The following is a 13,419-nucleotide window of genomic DNA, read 5'->3' on the forward strand; positions in this document are numbered from 1 at the left end:
GACACACCTCTGGGTTACATGCATAAAACAGGTTTGACTGTCCTACCAATACCTGATTCTTAAATAAGTGGCAAATTGTTTGAATAAAAAACAAAAAAACAATTTCACTTAAAAGTATATCCCCTTCAGTCATTGTGTGCAGAATTGTACCATGTTAAAGTTTCCTATATGTGTATAATGCACAGATGTTAAAAAGTTATGGCAAGGCAACGTCTTGAACTCCATAGAGTTGACACAAGCCATTTTAACATTTCTAAAAATGGAATTAAATTCATGACCGAAAGAGATATACAACAGTCCCAGGAAATGTTACCAAATGTGTATTGCCATTCACATAAGGTCTTTCCTATATGAAACATGTATGGTAAAGGTGAATATGTAATGGTAATTTATTTGAAACTATTAGTAGGGCAGTATTTCACAGTAAAAAACTACGTATTTCTTTAAAAAAAAAAAAAGGTATGCCTAGATATTTAACAATTAAACATAATATTGTTTAAAGCAGTTTGTTAGCTTGATAAATAATCTGCATGCCCTGTTTGAAATAAATGCTGCAACAACAAAATGATTCTATTCAGGTTTTCTTGAACAGATGGTCAGTTTAGTCCCACATAACAGTATGTGCTTGCATGAAGTTTTGTTATCTATGGGAGGGACAGACTGAATCCTCCACAGTTGGGTGCCGGTCAATAATAGGCGTTTGGAGAACTTTGTCCATTGAGAAGCCCACAGAAATTATAACCCAGCACACTAAACTCTGAGAAAAAGAATATTATTGCAATATCAAAGATGTCCGACGAGTCCACAGTAAATGCATTTTAAATGTACCACTAAGGGTGTCAAGATTGACTTTAGTCAAGGCCCAAAATGTTTTAATCAAAACCACATGTACTGTACGGCAGCCTCTGGGACTGACTGGAAAGCAATTTTAAATTTATAAATTGGCGTGCTGGTCATGAAGGTGGCAAAATGACTGTACCAACAAATTTATCCAGACAAAAATGAGGCAGATTTCGAAGCCAGCATGGGGAACTTTAGAAGGAACATTTTAGTTTTAAACAAAGCACAAGTTGTTCCCTACCCCTACCTCCCCACCCCCACTCCCACCCCCCCAAAAAAAGAAAAAAAAAAACGAAGCTGAATGACTGAGCAAGCTGCATGAACAGATTTTGTTTGAAATAAAATAAAAACAAGAACTTTGTAACCCAGGATTTCCAGGAGGTTTAAATCTGTGTTTTTGTGTTTCAATGGTAACTTCAATGTCGCCTTTTTCCATGTATTAGTACAGTTTTAAAAACTTTAGAACCATAGCAATGAGTATTTCATTACTGTCCTGTATCCTTGTATTGTTTGGCAGATTCGGGCTGTAGATAGCAGGTGTACACACTTATTAAAACCATTGGAAACTCATTTTCAGAGTCACTGACATTTCAGACTTATGAACAACCTCTATTCCCAAGGCGTTCATAACTCTGAGGTTCTGCTGTAGTACATATTACTGGCAGCATGGACTAAGAGTGAATTACCCAAATAAAGTGAATTGTAAAAATATTCAGAGAGTGACATTTCTAGATATGGAGGTTTTGTAATTGAACAGGGCAAGTACACTCACCAGCATTGTTTGCCTCGGCTTCTAGGATGTGGATCTCTGTGCAGTCGGACAGCGAGTGTTCCAGGCAGATCTGGAGAAAGCGAGCCTGAGTCCGAGTCACCCTCTTGAGCAGTGACAAGAGAGCCACCGTCTGCTCACACGCATTCCAGCCTTTGAACCAATCAGTCAGGATCCCCACCTGGTCTCGGAACATCATTGTATCCCTGTGCGTCTCTCTCACACACACACACACACACACAAACGCAACAGCAGTCCCAATTCAGTTACGATGCTCCAATCCCAGCTGACGCAAGCCAAAGGCCCTCACATGGTTTCGGGGGTGTTGGGTTCCCTCCAATATCTTCACCGTGGAAGAAATCCTCAATAGAACATTCTCCACAGGTCAGTCCCCTTTGGAAGATACTTCTTGGATTTCTTTCACCTGGGTTTTCTAGATTTCCTGCGCGTCGGTTATTCGGTTCGCTTTGGGGAGGAAATAAAAAGAAATAATAAGTGTGACATTTTAGGCACAATTTCTTTAGAAGCTGCCTTTCATCTGCGTTTGTCTCTTTGATAGTTCCACAATAATAACCAATTAAGTAACAAATCATTTTTTCTTTGTAAAATAAAAAAAATAAAAATAAAAAATCAGAACACAAGTTGTATTTATGTAGTTTGATACATTACATTGAGATTTTTGTAGTGAACCAAATTAGAGTAAGTTATCATAACAATATAGTTAAAGAGAAACTTAATAACAGATCGATGCCAGTTAAAAATGCTCCACAAAATTACAAAGTAGCCTGTCCTCAAATGAGGACAATGACATTTAATGGGGTAGAGCATAGGTGGCCAACACTGGTCCTGGAGAGCCACAATCCAGCAGGTTTTATAGGTAACCCTGAAATCAATTTCTGAAGAATGTAAGTGGTTGATCAATTTAGCAAAGTTCATTTGTTCAATTACATCAGGAGTGGTCAGCTCTGGTCCAGGAGACCTGCAGGTGATTCAGACTTTTGTTCCAAAAGTGATCTCTAAATTACTTAATTGAACAAATGACTACTTACATTGGGAAAAAATAAAAAAACCTGCTTCACTAGTCAAAATGTAATTTTTCCAAGTCTTTAGTGATGATTAAGGGTTACCTATAAAACCTGCTGGATTGTGGCTCTCCAGGACCAGGGTTAGAAGATGCAGACTTATCAAAGGTGACATTGGAATTGACATATAACATTTTTTTAAAAGAATACTTGAACATATTTTCTAAATAATATCTTACTGATCAATATTATATTTTATGTGTGATTCTGTATTGTAGTTTATTATTTCCCATGCTTGCTACAGCAGTTCAGCAAAAAAGCAGGTGTTTAGTAGTTTAGCCACAAGAAAAACAAAACAAAAAAACACACACACAGTCATAAGATAACAGTGCAGCTTGCATAGATTAAATTTAAAGCTTGTAATATTTTCTAAGCTTTAGTTTATAGTGCTGGGACAAACACTGATTTTCCTGTTTGAATGTTAAACAAATATCCTTTGATTCTGAATTAGCTGGAAAATAAAACTTATATCCTATTATAGTAAAAACAAATGTCTCGGGTGTAAAATAAATTAGATGCCGCATAAAAAAAAGTATCTACAATAAGGACAGAAACACTTCTGTACAGTAGAATGTGTGTTAATTACTTCACACATTATTTATCCAATGAGCCCAACCAGTTTATACACATTTTTAACCTGGAAGAATAAAACATAAAACAATAAACCACAAAATATGAAACATATGAATATTGCAGTTTTACTTTCTACAATCCCAGAGTGATTGAAAAAAAAAAAAAAAGGGGGGGGGGGGGGGTTTGTGTGTTTGTGCGTGCGTTCAGCACAATGTATGAATTAGGCTGCACTGCACCAGTAGGCCGCATCCTTTTATGAGCCTCGCCATGGCAACAAGTGTTGCTATGTCAGAATGCTGGTAACCACCCCCTTCCCAGGCAGCATGAGGCACCCCTGAATCATAGAGAAAAGCGACTAAGCCGAGATCTACTTGCAATCATAATTACACCAAACAGCAGAAGCTAACAGCCAGATCCCTTCCCAATGATCAGCACCGCCTCCAAATACGAATGAGTAACAACTAAGAGAGATGAATCTGCAGCTTAACAGCAACTCTCCCTTACCTTTTAAAGTAAGCATTTAGCGAGTCTCCACCCTTTAGCTGACACTGCGTTAACCCACTGCTGTAAAATGTATTCCTCTTACTTCATTAACCACTGATGCCACCTTTTATTAAGATGAAAATGGGTATCCAAGATTTGAAAGTATTTCAAATACAACAAAGCTATGGATAATCTGCCACGTCCGCATCCTGAAGGACACTTGGTGGTCTATTTCAATGATTTAGCGCCCTTTAAAAAGGTACAAAGGGCGTAGGTGTCCCACAACTAAAAATGATGCTAACTTTCTCATTTTTGCAATGAGGTGCAAGAATCCTACAATAAGGCTAGGGCAGCAGTAATGCACCATGCAGTTGCTTAGACCCTTACAATAGACTCTGATTGAGGCTAGATGACCAATGGAGTGAGTCTGAACTACGACCCATGGAAGCAAGGACTTTTTCTGGTTAAGATAAGATTGAGATAAGTGTTGCTGGACCACATACAAGATAGAAGTTTTCTTTGTTGATGTTACTAGGACAAATATGTATCCTAAAGGTAAAGAACAAGTTCCTCTTACACATCTGTTTCCTCTTCTCACCTAAAGAATAGACTGTTTTATATGCACTGTGACATACTGATGCACTTCATCCCTGTGGGACAGAATTATGAATAGCTCATGCTATTGAGTTGCGCTTCCCTGTACCTACTCAAATGCAATAGTCTTTTGCAATGAGGGGACCAAAACTGGACAGAGTATTCTAGGAGGGGTCTAACTAACTAAATAGTTGACTGAATAGCAGCAAAGAGAAATGGAAAGCTTCAACCAGACTGCACAGTTTCTAAATGTTTGTGCTCAATAAACACAGGTCAAACCCAGTAAGAGCCCTGAATGGGACATTCCTATGCCCTGAACTAGAGCATTCAAATCTTAAAGTTACAATGTCAGTTATCTGTTATTGCAAAAGGCCAACGGTAGACATGCACCGCTTACAAAAAAAAAAAAGATTAGGATGCAATACAACTCAGCCCAGATTGACAGAGGGTTGAGGATCTCTGTTTGCACAGACTGCCTCTAAGACAGCAGCTCAATCCTTGGCATTTTAGAAACCTACTCAGCAAAAACAACCGGGCGAGAGAGAGTGAGCAAGAGAGAGAGCGAGAGCGAGAGAGAGAGAGACAGTGTCATTAAAAGCAGGCAGCAGTTTTCTGGCACTTGGAGAATGGGGGGCTGGGGGTCACCAGTGTTGGAAGAACGCTGACTGAGTGTTACCTCACACGCCCCCTCTGAAGGGACTTGACTCAGCAGATCATCTGGTGACGTGGGGTGTTGACGGAGGGTCATTATTTGGTTTTGCCCCATTGACAGAAATGCTACTACAGGTTCAAAAATATTACACCGTGTTAACAGTAATACTAGTCCAGATGATTGACTGATTTGTAAAGAGAGTCCCATGATCTTTTTTTTTCGTTTAATTTACAGTGCCCAATTATTTTACCCCTAATTTTCTCACCACAGCAATTACAGACACAGCTCAGGGGAAGGTTCAATGGGGGTCCTCTGATCCCACGACCGAACCTCTTCTACACCCAGAAACTCGAGAGCAGGAGTCAGCGAGATACAGGTGTCCGCCCGAGTTCACTGGGCACCTGTCCGGTAGGATCCGCTGTAGCGCAATTGGGAGAAACAGTCGCTGCCGGTTTTGCCTCCCTAACCCACTGCAGAGCAAGAGGCAATGCGATGCTGCTTCTGGAATCCACAACTTTGTTCAATTTTATACTGATATATAATCTTAGTCTATGTATAACACATCGATTCACTGCTTTCAAGCCCTCTGTTTACGTTGTTCACTGTCTAGCATGGTAGTTTGCATGCTTCCACTATTGCATCTTGCTTGTCACTTTCTTCATCCAGACCCAAACAGAGATGGTACCAAAAATCTCAAGTGAATAAATACACCTATTTAATTTGCTATGTAGGCCATACAGTTTGTAGTAAACATAGCAAAGCAAGTATTTTAATTTCAAAACTTATCTGGCATCCATACTACAGTAGATTAAAGAAATTCACCAGTTTGCATGCTGCCATTCCAAATTTGCAATTCACACTATTCTGCTAATGAGCTTCTCACAGTGGCAACACATTAGTTAAATTCAAGTCACTGGTTGTTAGTCAATTACAATTGGCTTCAAATGAAAGCAGCTGAACCATCACAACAATTACTTAGGTCTCCAAAATATCAATTCCTTCGAAGGAACTGGAAATTCACTTAAAAAAAAGGAATTCAAAATTGAAAATCAGAAATTGACCCCTGCATTACAGCAGGTCTTCACTGTTTAATTTAACTTAGTTTAGAAAATAAAGTAGGATACACACAATACTAAACAAAACAGAACAGTATTGTTAGCTGACGAATCAAATATACTGTATTGCTACAGTCTATTTACAACAGCAGTACTATGAGCATGTTACTGTACACCATACAAGCACTGTATTTCGGTAATGCCTCAAAAGGTCCCGGGCCCTGAAGACCATTTTAATATTTGCTTTAATATCGCGGTTTTCTGTTTGTTTGGGTTTTTTTTTTAGCTTTGTGACAACTTTAGTGAACACACATGTATTTTACATTAACGTGTGTAGTTAGGGACAACGAAACAAGCCACTGTCTGACACCTGCAAAATTAAATGCCAGGACAATAATCAATAACATGGAGCGGTACGTGGCTGTCTGTGTATCCTAGTTATTGTTATAATGTATTCCACCATTTTACTCTAAAAATAAACCGCTCAGACTGTGCAACAGCCAACACAACAAAACACACAGCCAACATGATGCAAGTTGCCATTTGAATGACAGGGAGCTAAGCCATTTTAATTGTTGCATGTGTGAGCAATGAAAAAAAAAAGTGCTGTCTTTATCGAACGCTGTGCAGAAGGGAAACCTTGCGCTTCTCGTTCTAAAATATTCCTCGTTGATTACCCGTCTCTCGTTTCTAAATACTGTATGCAATGCTGCAGAATAGGGACAGGAGCAGAGATATCCAACAGGACATGCATGGATCGGCACAGACGTCAGGACCTATTATTACATTTAAAAAAAAAAAAAAAAAAAAAAATTCACCGCGACCACATACAATGGCCATGCATTATTTATTTATTTTTCCTTTTGCAATTTTCTTCTACGACTCCCTACATGTTCGTCTGCATTTATTTCCCTCAGATGCTTGTTAACCAAGCCCTGACGTAATTATGTACATTAACTTTGCAGCCTGCATTATTTTGAAGCCCATACCGTACATCAATAAACACAGTTGTTGTTCTGTAAAGATCGCTGACTGTGTTTTTAATGTCTGTATTACCGCTGGTCCTGTACTGCACAGATTGGTACTTCTGCCTCCCATTAAATTCCTTAAACCAAGCCAACCCCAATTCCTTTCGTTTTAACTTTGAAACTGAACGTTATAGTAACCACCGTGCCCCCCCACCCCCCTCTCAAAATATAAAGCACACAGTCTGTTCTTTTTGCTATACGCGTCGTTGGAATACCAACTCACACTAACGTAAAAACGATAGGAGAATAAAAATTGCACAAACCTTGAGCTGTTGCTTGCTGTCCCGAGAGTAGTGCTGTACAACTACGGTGGATGTGGGGAGCCTGGCCTTAAAAGTCAAGTCTTGCTTGCAGCCAGGCAGTTTGCGAGGTTTTGACTGGGGGGCTACTTGATCGCTTGGTGGATGTGGGATCTGACCTCCCTGGTGGTTGATTATAATTTTTTTTCGCTCACCGCGGTTCAGACTTCTATCAGCATTTTTTTTTTTTTTTTTTTTTTTTTTTTTGTATATATGTGTTTTTAATTTTTTGGATGCCATTTATCTGTATGCATTGTGATCTGTTGCTTATCGGACATCTTTTTTTTTTTTTTAATTATTATTATTTTTAAATAGTTTTTTTTGTGTGTGTGTGTGTGGCCGTCCCGTTGTTTTATTCCACCGCAGGAAGACAGAAGAAAAAAAAAATCCGCAATGAACACAAGAATTATTCAAACACAACACAACACACACACACACAACTGGGAGAAATCTTTAAAAAAAAAAAAAAACATGAACTCCACTCTGAAAACCTGACGCAGCGAACGTAAACAGTGCGGCATTGCGTACTGACGTCAGGAAAACAGACAATAACGAGTCTGAGGAAGTTGGACGGTGTATCTGAAAGCAAAGTTGGGATTGGTCAATATATTATAAATTGACTGGAATAAGATCCAATCACAAGCAAGAACGGGGATGTTTGATTGACATGCAGGCTTGAAGGGGTGGGGTGTGGGAACAACGATTGTTATTTTTTTGTTAATGAACGGCAAAGCGAGTACAAAAGAAATGGGATATCGAACAGGTTGGTGATTGGCTGGTAGGCATCCAATCGTGGCACAGGGGAAGTGATGGCTTATATTTACAGCCGGATTCGATTTGATTGATTGGAGAGTGATCAACAAAACGCAAACTACGAACTAAACGCAAATTATTATTAATAATAATAATAATAATAATAATAATAATAATAATAATAATAATAGGATCGTATAAAGCATGTATGTACTGTGTCCCAAAAAATGCTATGCCTACATAACTATAATTTATGATGAAGGTACATGAAAATAAATACATAAATATATATTTAAAACTGTTTTGGAACACTTAAAAAAAACCAAAAACACGATATTTCAATGCCAAAAGCCACCACAGTAACGTCAGTAATTAATACACACATGCCAAACATTATATCATATTTTTCCACCAGTTGTCAATTTACAGAAATTCTCTCTGGACTTTACTGACACCTACTGTTTTAATGTCGTATTAAACATCTTAACACACGAATGACACAGAGGTAGAATTACAATGGGTGCATCATGTGTATTTGTCCGTAATGCTCTTTCTAATTTTCAAACTCAAGGCAAATTGACTTCCTGTGCAGTAGGTATCAAGACCACATGCTGAGCCTCAAACTCGCAGTCTGAAACGCTTTATGGTGTGGCGGCAGGTTAAGTTCACATTACCTGAGTTGAAATAAACACTATATGGCTGCCTGTTGTTACTGATGTTATGTTCTTAAGATGTCAAAAAAGCTTATTAAGTTGCAACTGAAATCAGTTTGGTGTCATTGGATAGCAGTCACAATGAAAAACCTTAGGTTTGAGTTTTTCTACTACAGCAATAAGATGCGTGCGTGTGTGTGTCTATTTTTAACTTTGTTTTTTAAATACCAAGGTCAGATCCTAAGGAAGGGACCAGCGTTTTGAACTGTTTCTCAAGGAAACCTCTTCACTGGCAGTGTCTGATAATGATCTACGCACTTCACAGTTCCTTTAGTACCGGTAATGTTTCCTAGTCGCGCTCACAAAACTTAACCAAAGAACGTACTGTGCTTAACCATGGATTACAATACTTTTCATCATGTTTCTTCTCTAACTACTTTCCAAGTGCTTTATTATACAGCTGGCATGGAATATTCAAACAGTAAAGTGACAAAGTTTACCACAGTCATTTTGCAGTTTTTATATTTATACATATTTATACTATACATTTACCATCGTCTATCCTGGTTTGACATGCTTTTTGTTTTTCATTTTTAAATGTAATTTTTTTAACAAACTGTACCAATCCTCTCTGGGCTTTTCTGTGCTTACCTATGCCGTACCATACTTAGTGTTGATTAGTAATGTTAATTACACATTGCTATGATTTTACTATGATAAACCTGACTAAAGCATTTTACATTTCAGTTTTTTTAAAATTAGTGGTATATTTCTTGATTTCTTCTTGAAATAATGAAAGAAACTTAGCTTTGTGTAAATGTTTTCTTTCCCTAAGATAATTAAAATTTCTATATTGTAATGTAGAATTCCAATATGGGACAATGGCAGGTTTCAACTTGTATATGAACCAGTACACACTACTGGTAATCTGTTTTACTATCAGGGCCATACTGGGACATATTAAGAGCCCAGTTCAATAACGTTTTAGCTGGGCATTTAAAAAAAAAAAAAATTTGGTTTGTACCAAAGGGTTCTACAAAGAACCATTGAATCGCATGCATTCAATTTAGTAACCAATGTGTCCGTTTTTGAATTTGTGAAGATTTCCTGCTCACAAACCAGCCTCTCACTTCTGAGTAAGACAAAACAGGAATTGGCTCGCTACATCCTGTCACAAGGGTCTGTGGGGAGCAGGCAGGCAGGCAAAACTCACGTGAAACACTTCACTTTTCAACAGAAAAGAGGAAACACACATCTGTTAAAACATGGTAAGAAAACCTACTGCTTTACCTCAGATAATGTTTTATTTTTCAAATTCAAGCCATGATATTTTGCACTTGCTCTTTTGAAGAGCTCATCTTAAACCTGCTAGAAAAGCACAGTGCCTGAACTGGTGTGTTAGACAGGGCTGCTTTTAACTTTTAATCCTTTTCTGATATAATTGTGTACTTATATATATTATGCAAAACGTTTTACACATTAAGTACATTGCAAGTATGCATAGTAACATTGTAATTATGTGTGCCTGCAGGGATCAGAACTCAAGTGTTTGTTGTAACCACTGCAGTGTTCTGTAACTGCTCCTTTGTGTTTGTTGGTTCCTTGAGTGCGCTCCACATTTCTTGTGTATAGTTATAAATACAACCACTCAGATGGAAGAGTTTCCCATCCCCTCTGCTTCATCTTCTCCAGCCCTGTCGGTGAGTCCTGTCTGAATCGAGCAGTTCACTGCCATTCAGAAACAGCATATTTATATCAATATAAGAATCTCAGCACACTGGCTTGCTGTGCTGTGCCTCGAAGACTCAAATCTGTAATATGGACTAATGTCCACAAGGGGCACCAAAACCCCCCTTTATGCTGGTGGTTTATGCACAGTACAACTGTGACCAAAAGTTTTGCATCACCCTCTAGAATTTACTAATTCTGCTTCATAAAGCCTGCTGAATGATGTTATGTTAACATATTGAATTACATACCTCTTTGCAGTTTTCTATATACTTAACGAAAAACGGATAACAATTGAAAAATGTGACATTTTGAAATCTAACATGAACTACTGTACTACTATTATGGCTTCCAGTAGACTTTTGTAATATCCTTAAATTCTAGATGATGCAAAACCTTTGACCCCAGCTGTACCCGTGAAACATTTTGACCTGATTATTTCATATTACAGTGAGGTGGGTTACTTCTTTGAAAAGGTTTACATGAGGGAGATTATTACCCCTGTTGCTTCTTGGCACAGACTCTTTCTATTCCTGGTAGGTTGCAAGCCTGAACAGCAGATGATGTACGCTGTCAGCAAAGACAGATTAAAAATACCCAGGAAATGCAAGACATGGCTTGCAATTAGAGATTTCTTATTTCCATCCCTGAATAAGTACAACTCATAGAAAGGTAAGGAACAATGTGGTTCACAAGTAGCCAGGCATTCAATCAGTTCGACACTGCAGCCTTAAATAAAATGAACAGTATTTATTGTATTTGATTTCTCTTTTTCTCAGGTGTTTGAGATCAGGAACACAGATGACTTGACGGAAGACTGGCTGAAAGAAAAACTGTCCTTTTTCGGCTAATCAGAACAATCATATTTTCACAACAGCATCATCTGGGTGGATGGCTTTATTTTTAAAACAAATTCGATTAACTAAGAAAAATGGTACTGAGTTTTAAATGTAATCTTTAATTACCTTCTGCTTCCTCTGTTGGCCCCACCTACTCGATAACCCTAAAATCTATGATACGATACATTCTCTTTACTATGCCTGTTTGTAAAAACAAAAAACGAGCAAATGATGGATTCAAAATATATAATGAAACACCAGTTTTTAGATTGTATATATTATAGAGATCAGGTAACTTTAAAACCAAAAAGAATGTAACTCACACCTATTCTTTTGTGGTGGACCAAAATAAAAGGCATGTGAAGGCATTCTTAAATCCCTCTTTCAGAAAAATACATAAATAACAGGTACTAAATATTAGTTTTTTAGGTGTAGGCACACAATCTCCTGGTAAAGTAGCTACTATAGATAGATAGATAGATAGATGTTTATTTCTGTCTGTGTAAAAATATTAAAAACATAATGTTAATGATGTTTTGAGTTTAACGTTTAGATCAACTGAATTGACCCCGCCATTTAAAATTAAATTATAAAGTAAATTAATGAAATGATCTACTAAAGAAGTGCTGAACATATTGCTGTTTTTCTCTAGAGCAGGACTTTCTAACCCTGGTCCTGTGTTTTTTGGTTTGCGTTCAAACTGAGCTCTCAATTGCTTAACTAAACCCTTAATTGAACTAATAATTTACTTAATTAGACCTTTTTAATTGTTTTCAGCTCTTAAACAGTTGTAGATTTTAAGTTAGCAATAACATTTTATATGTAACTTGAACTCTGCAACTTTATAGGAGCTGAGCACAATTAAAAAGGTCTAATTAAGCAATTTATTAGTTCAATGAAGGGTCTAGTTAAGCAGTTGAGAGCTCAGCTGGAATGGAAACCAGCAGACACGGGGTCCCCAGGACTGGGGTTGGGGAGCTCTGTTCTAGAGGGCACATCAAAACTAATTAAAATCCTAATTTTAAAAATAATATATATATATATATATATATATATATATATATATATATATATATATATAATTCTGACTGATATACCTGAACCAGTGTGAAAGAAATCCTTTCTCTTAATAAACTAATAATAAGACCTTTATGTTTCAAGGATGCATTAGCAATGGGCAATAATAATGGAGTATAGAAAGCATGCAGAAGAAAGGTAACAGATTGAAAAGACCTTGTTTCTTTTTGTTTTGTGAATAATAACTATTAGGGTCGCTGATTAGTTCGTCTTGTAAAGACATGACTGTGTGGTGTGCAGAGAGAGCCGTGCAGCTCAAAGCAGACTCTTGCAGGGCTAGACTTTGTCCTCCATGGAGCTGTAGCTCGCCGACATCCTCTGTAGAGCTCCAGGATACTAAACAAAAAAAAAAAAAAAAAAAACACAAAATAATCAGGGACGCTAAGAACAGTTTATCATGAATACTGCACCAATAGCAAATGTCTTAAGTCTTTGTTAGCTCTAAAGCAGCATATTCTATGCTGCAAACTGTCATGAAGTATGAATAAGATGCAAGCTGGAATGAAATGAGGTCACGCGCTCATTGTGTCTGCCATTCAGCCAACTGATTCTAATTTATTTTGCAGCTAGACTGGGTATATGTTTGATTCTAGTTTCTCCATAGCTGTATTTTAAATTCGCACTGACTCGAAGAATGACAAGCCCCAGCTAAATGGACCTGGGTATTTTCTTACACCCCGGAGCCAGCTATTAAAACTGCTTCCTTGCTTAAAAAAAAAAAAAACTACAGTGACTGGAAATGAATTCCTGTACGCATTGTTAGAGCTGCCAGATAGCGGTATCCAGTACATGTAAGTATTTTAAAACTGGTTTAATTAAATAAATATCAAAAACAGCTAGAGATTTTAAGAAAACCGTTTAATTCTCGCATGAAAGACAAACAGGTACCGAATCCGGGATCCGGGGCGATCCGGCACAAATTAACCCTTGCGTATTGCGTATGCACTGTTCCCTTTCAAGTCGAAAATAACCATCAAGGTATGGGATATTGCCG

General features: G+C 37.6%; 1 protein-coding gene and 1 long non-coding RNA gene across 3 annotated transcripts in view; one reads left to right on the forward strand and one right to left on the reverse strand.

The window, feature by feature from the left end:
* The window catches only part of LOC117395014 (protein Smaug homolog 2-like), a 33,510-nt gene extending 25,605 nt beyond the window's left edge, over positions 1-7,905 (reverse strand). For both annotated transcript variants that reach the window (XM_033993853.3, XM_059005146.1), the window contains exons 1-2: positions 7,340-7,905; positions 1,613-2,074 (exon numbers count right to left, since the gene is read on the reverse strand). In XM_033993853.3, the coding sequence (XP_033849744.3) occupies positions 1,613-1,808 (196 nt within the window). In that variant the 5' untranslated portion in view covers positions 1,809-2,074; positions 7,340-7,905. The remainder of the gene's footprint in view (positions 1-1,612; positions 2,075-7,339) is intronic.
* A 1,997-nt stretch (positions 7,906-9,902) lies between these two features.
* LOC117435013 (uncharacterized) lies at positions 9,903-11,716 on the forward strand. Its single transcript, XR_004549108.3, has 4 exons — positions 9,903-10,049; positions 10,313-10,481; positions 11,050-11,181; positions 11,289-11,716. It is a non-coding gene; the product is annotated as an uncharacterized LOC117435013 (long non-coding RNA).
* The last annotated feature ends 1,703 nt before the right edge of the window (positions 11,717-13,419 follow it).

Source organism: Acipenser ruthenus, chromosome 30 (genome assembly GCF_902713425.1).
Source record: "Acipenser ruthenus chromosome 30, fAciRut3.2 maternal haplotype, whole genome shotgun sequence".
NCBI lineage: Eukaryota > Metazoa > Chordata > Actinopteri > Acipenseriformes > Acipenseridae > Acipenser > Acipenser ruthenus.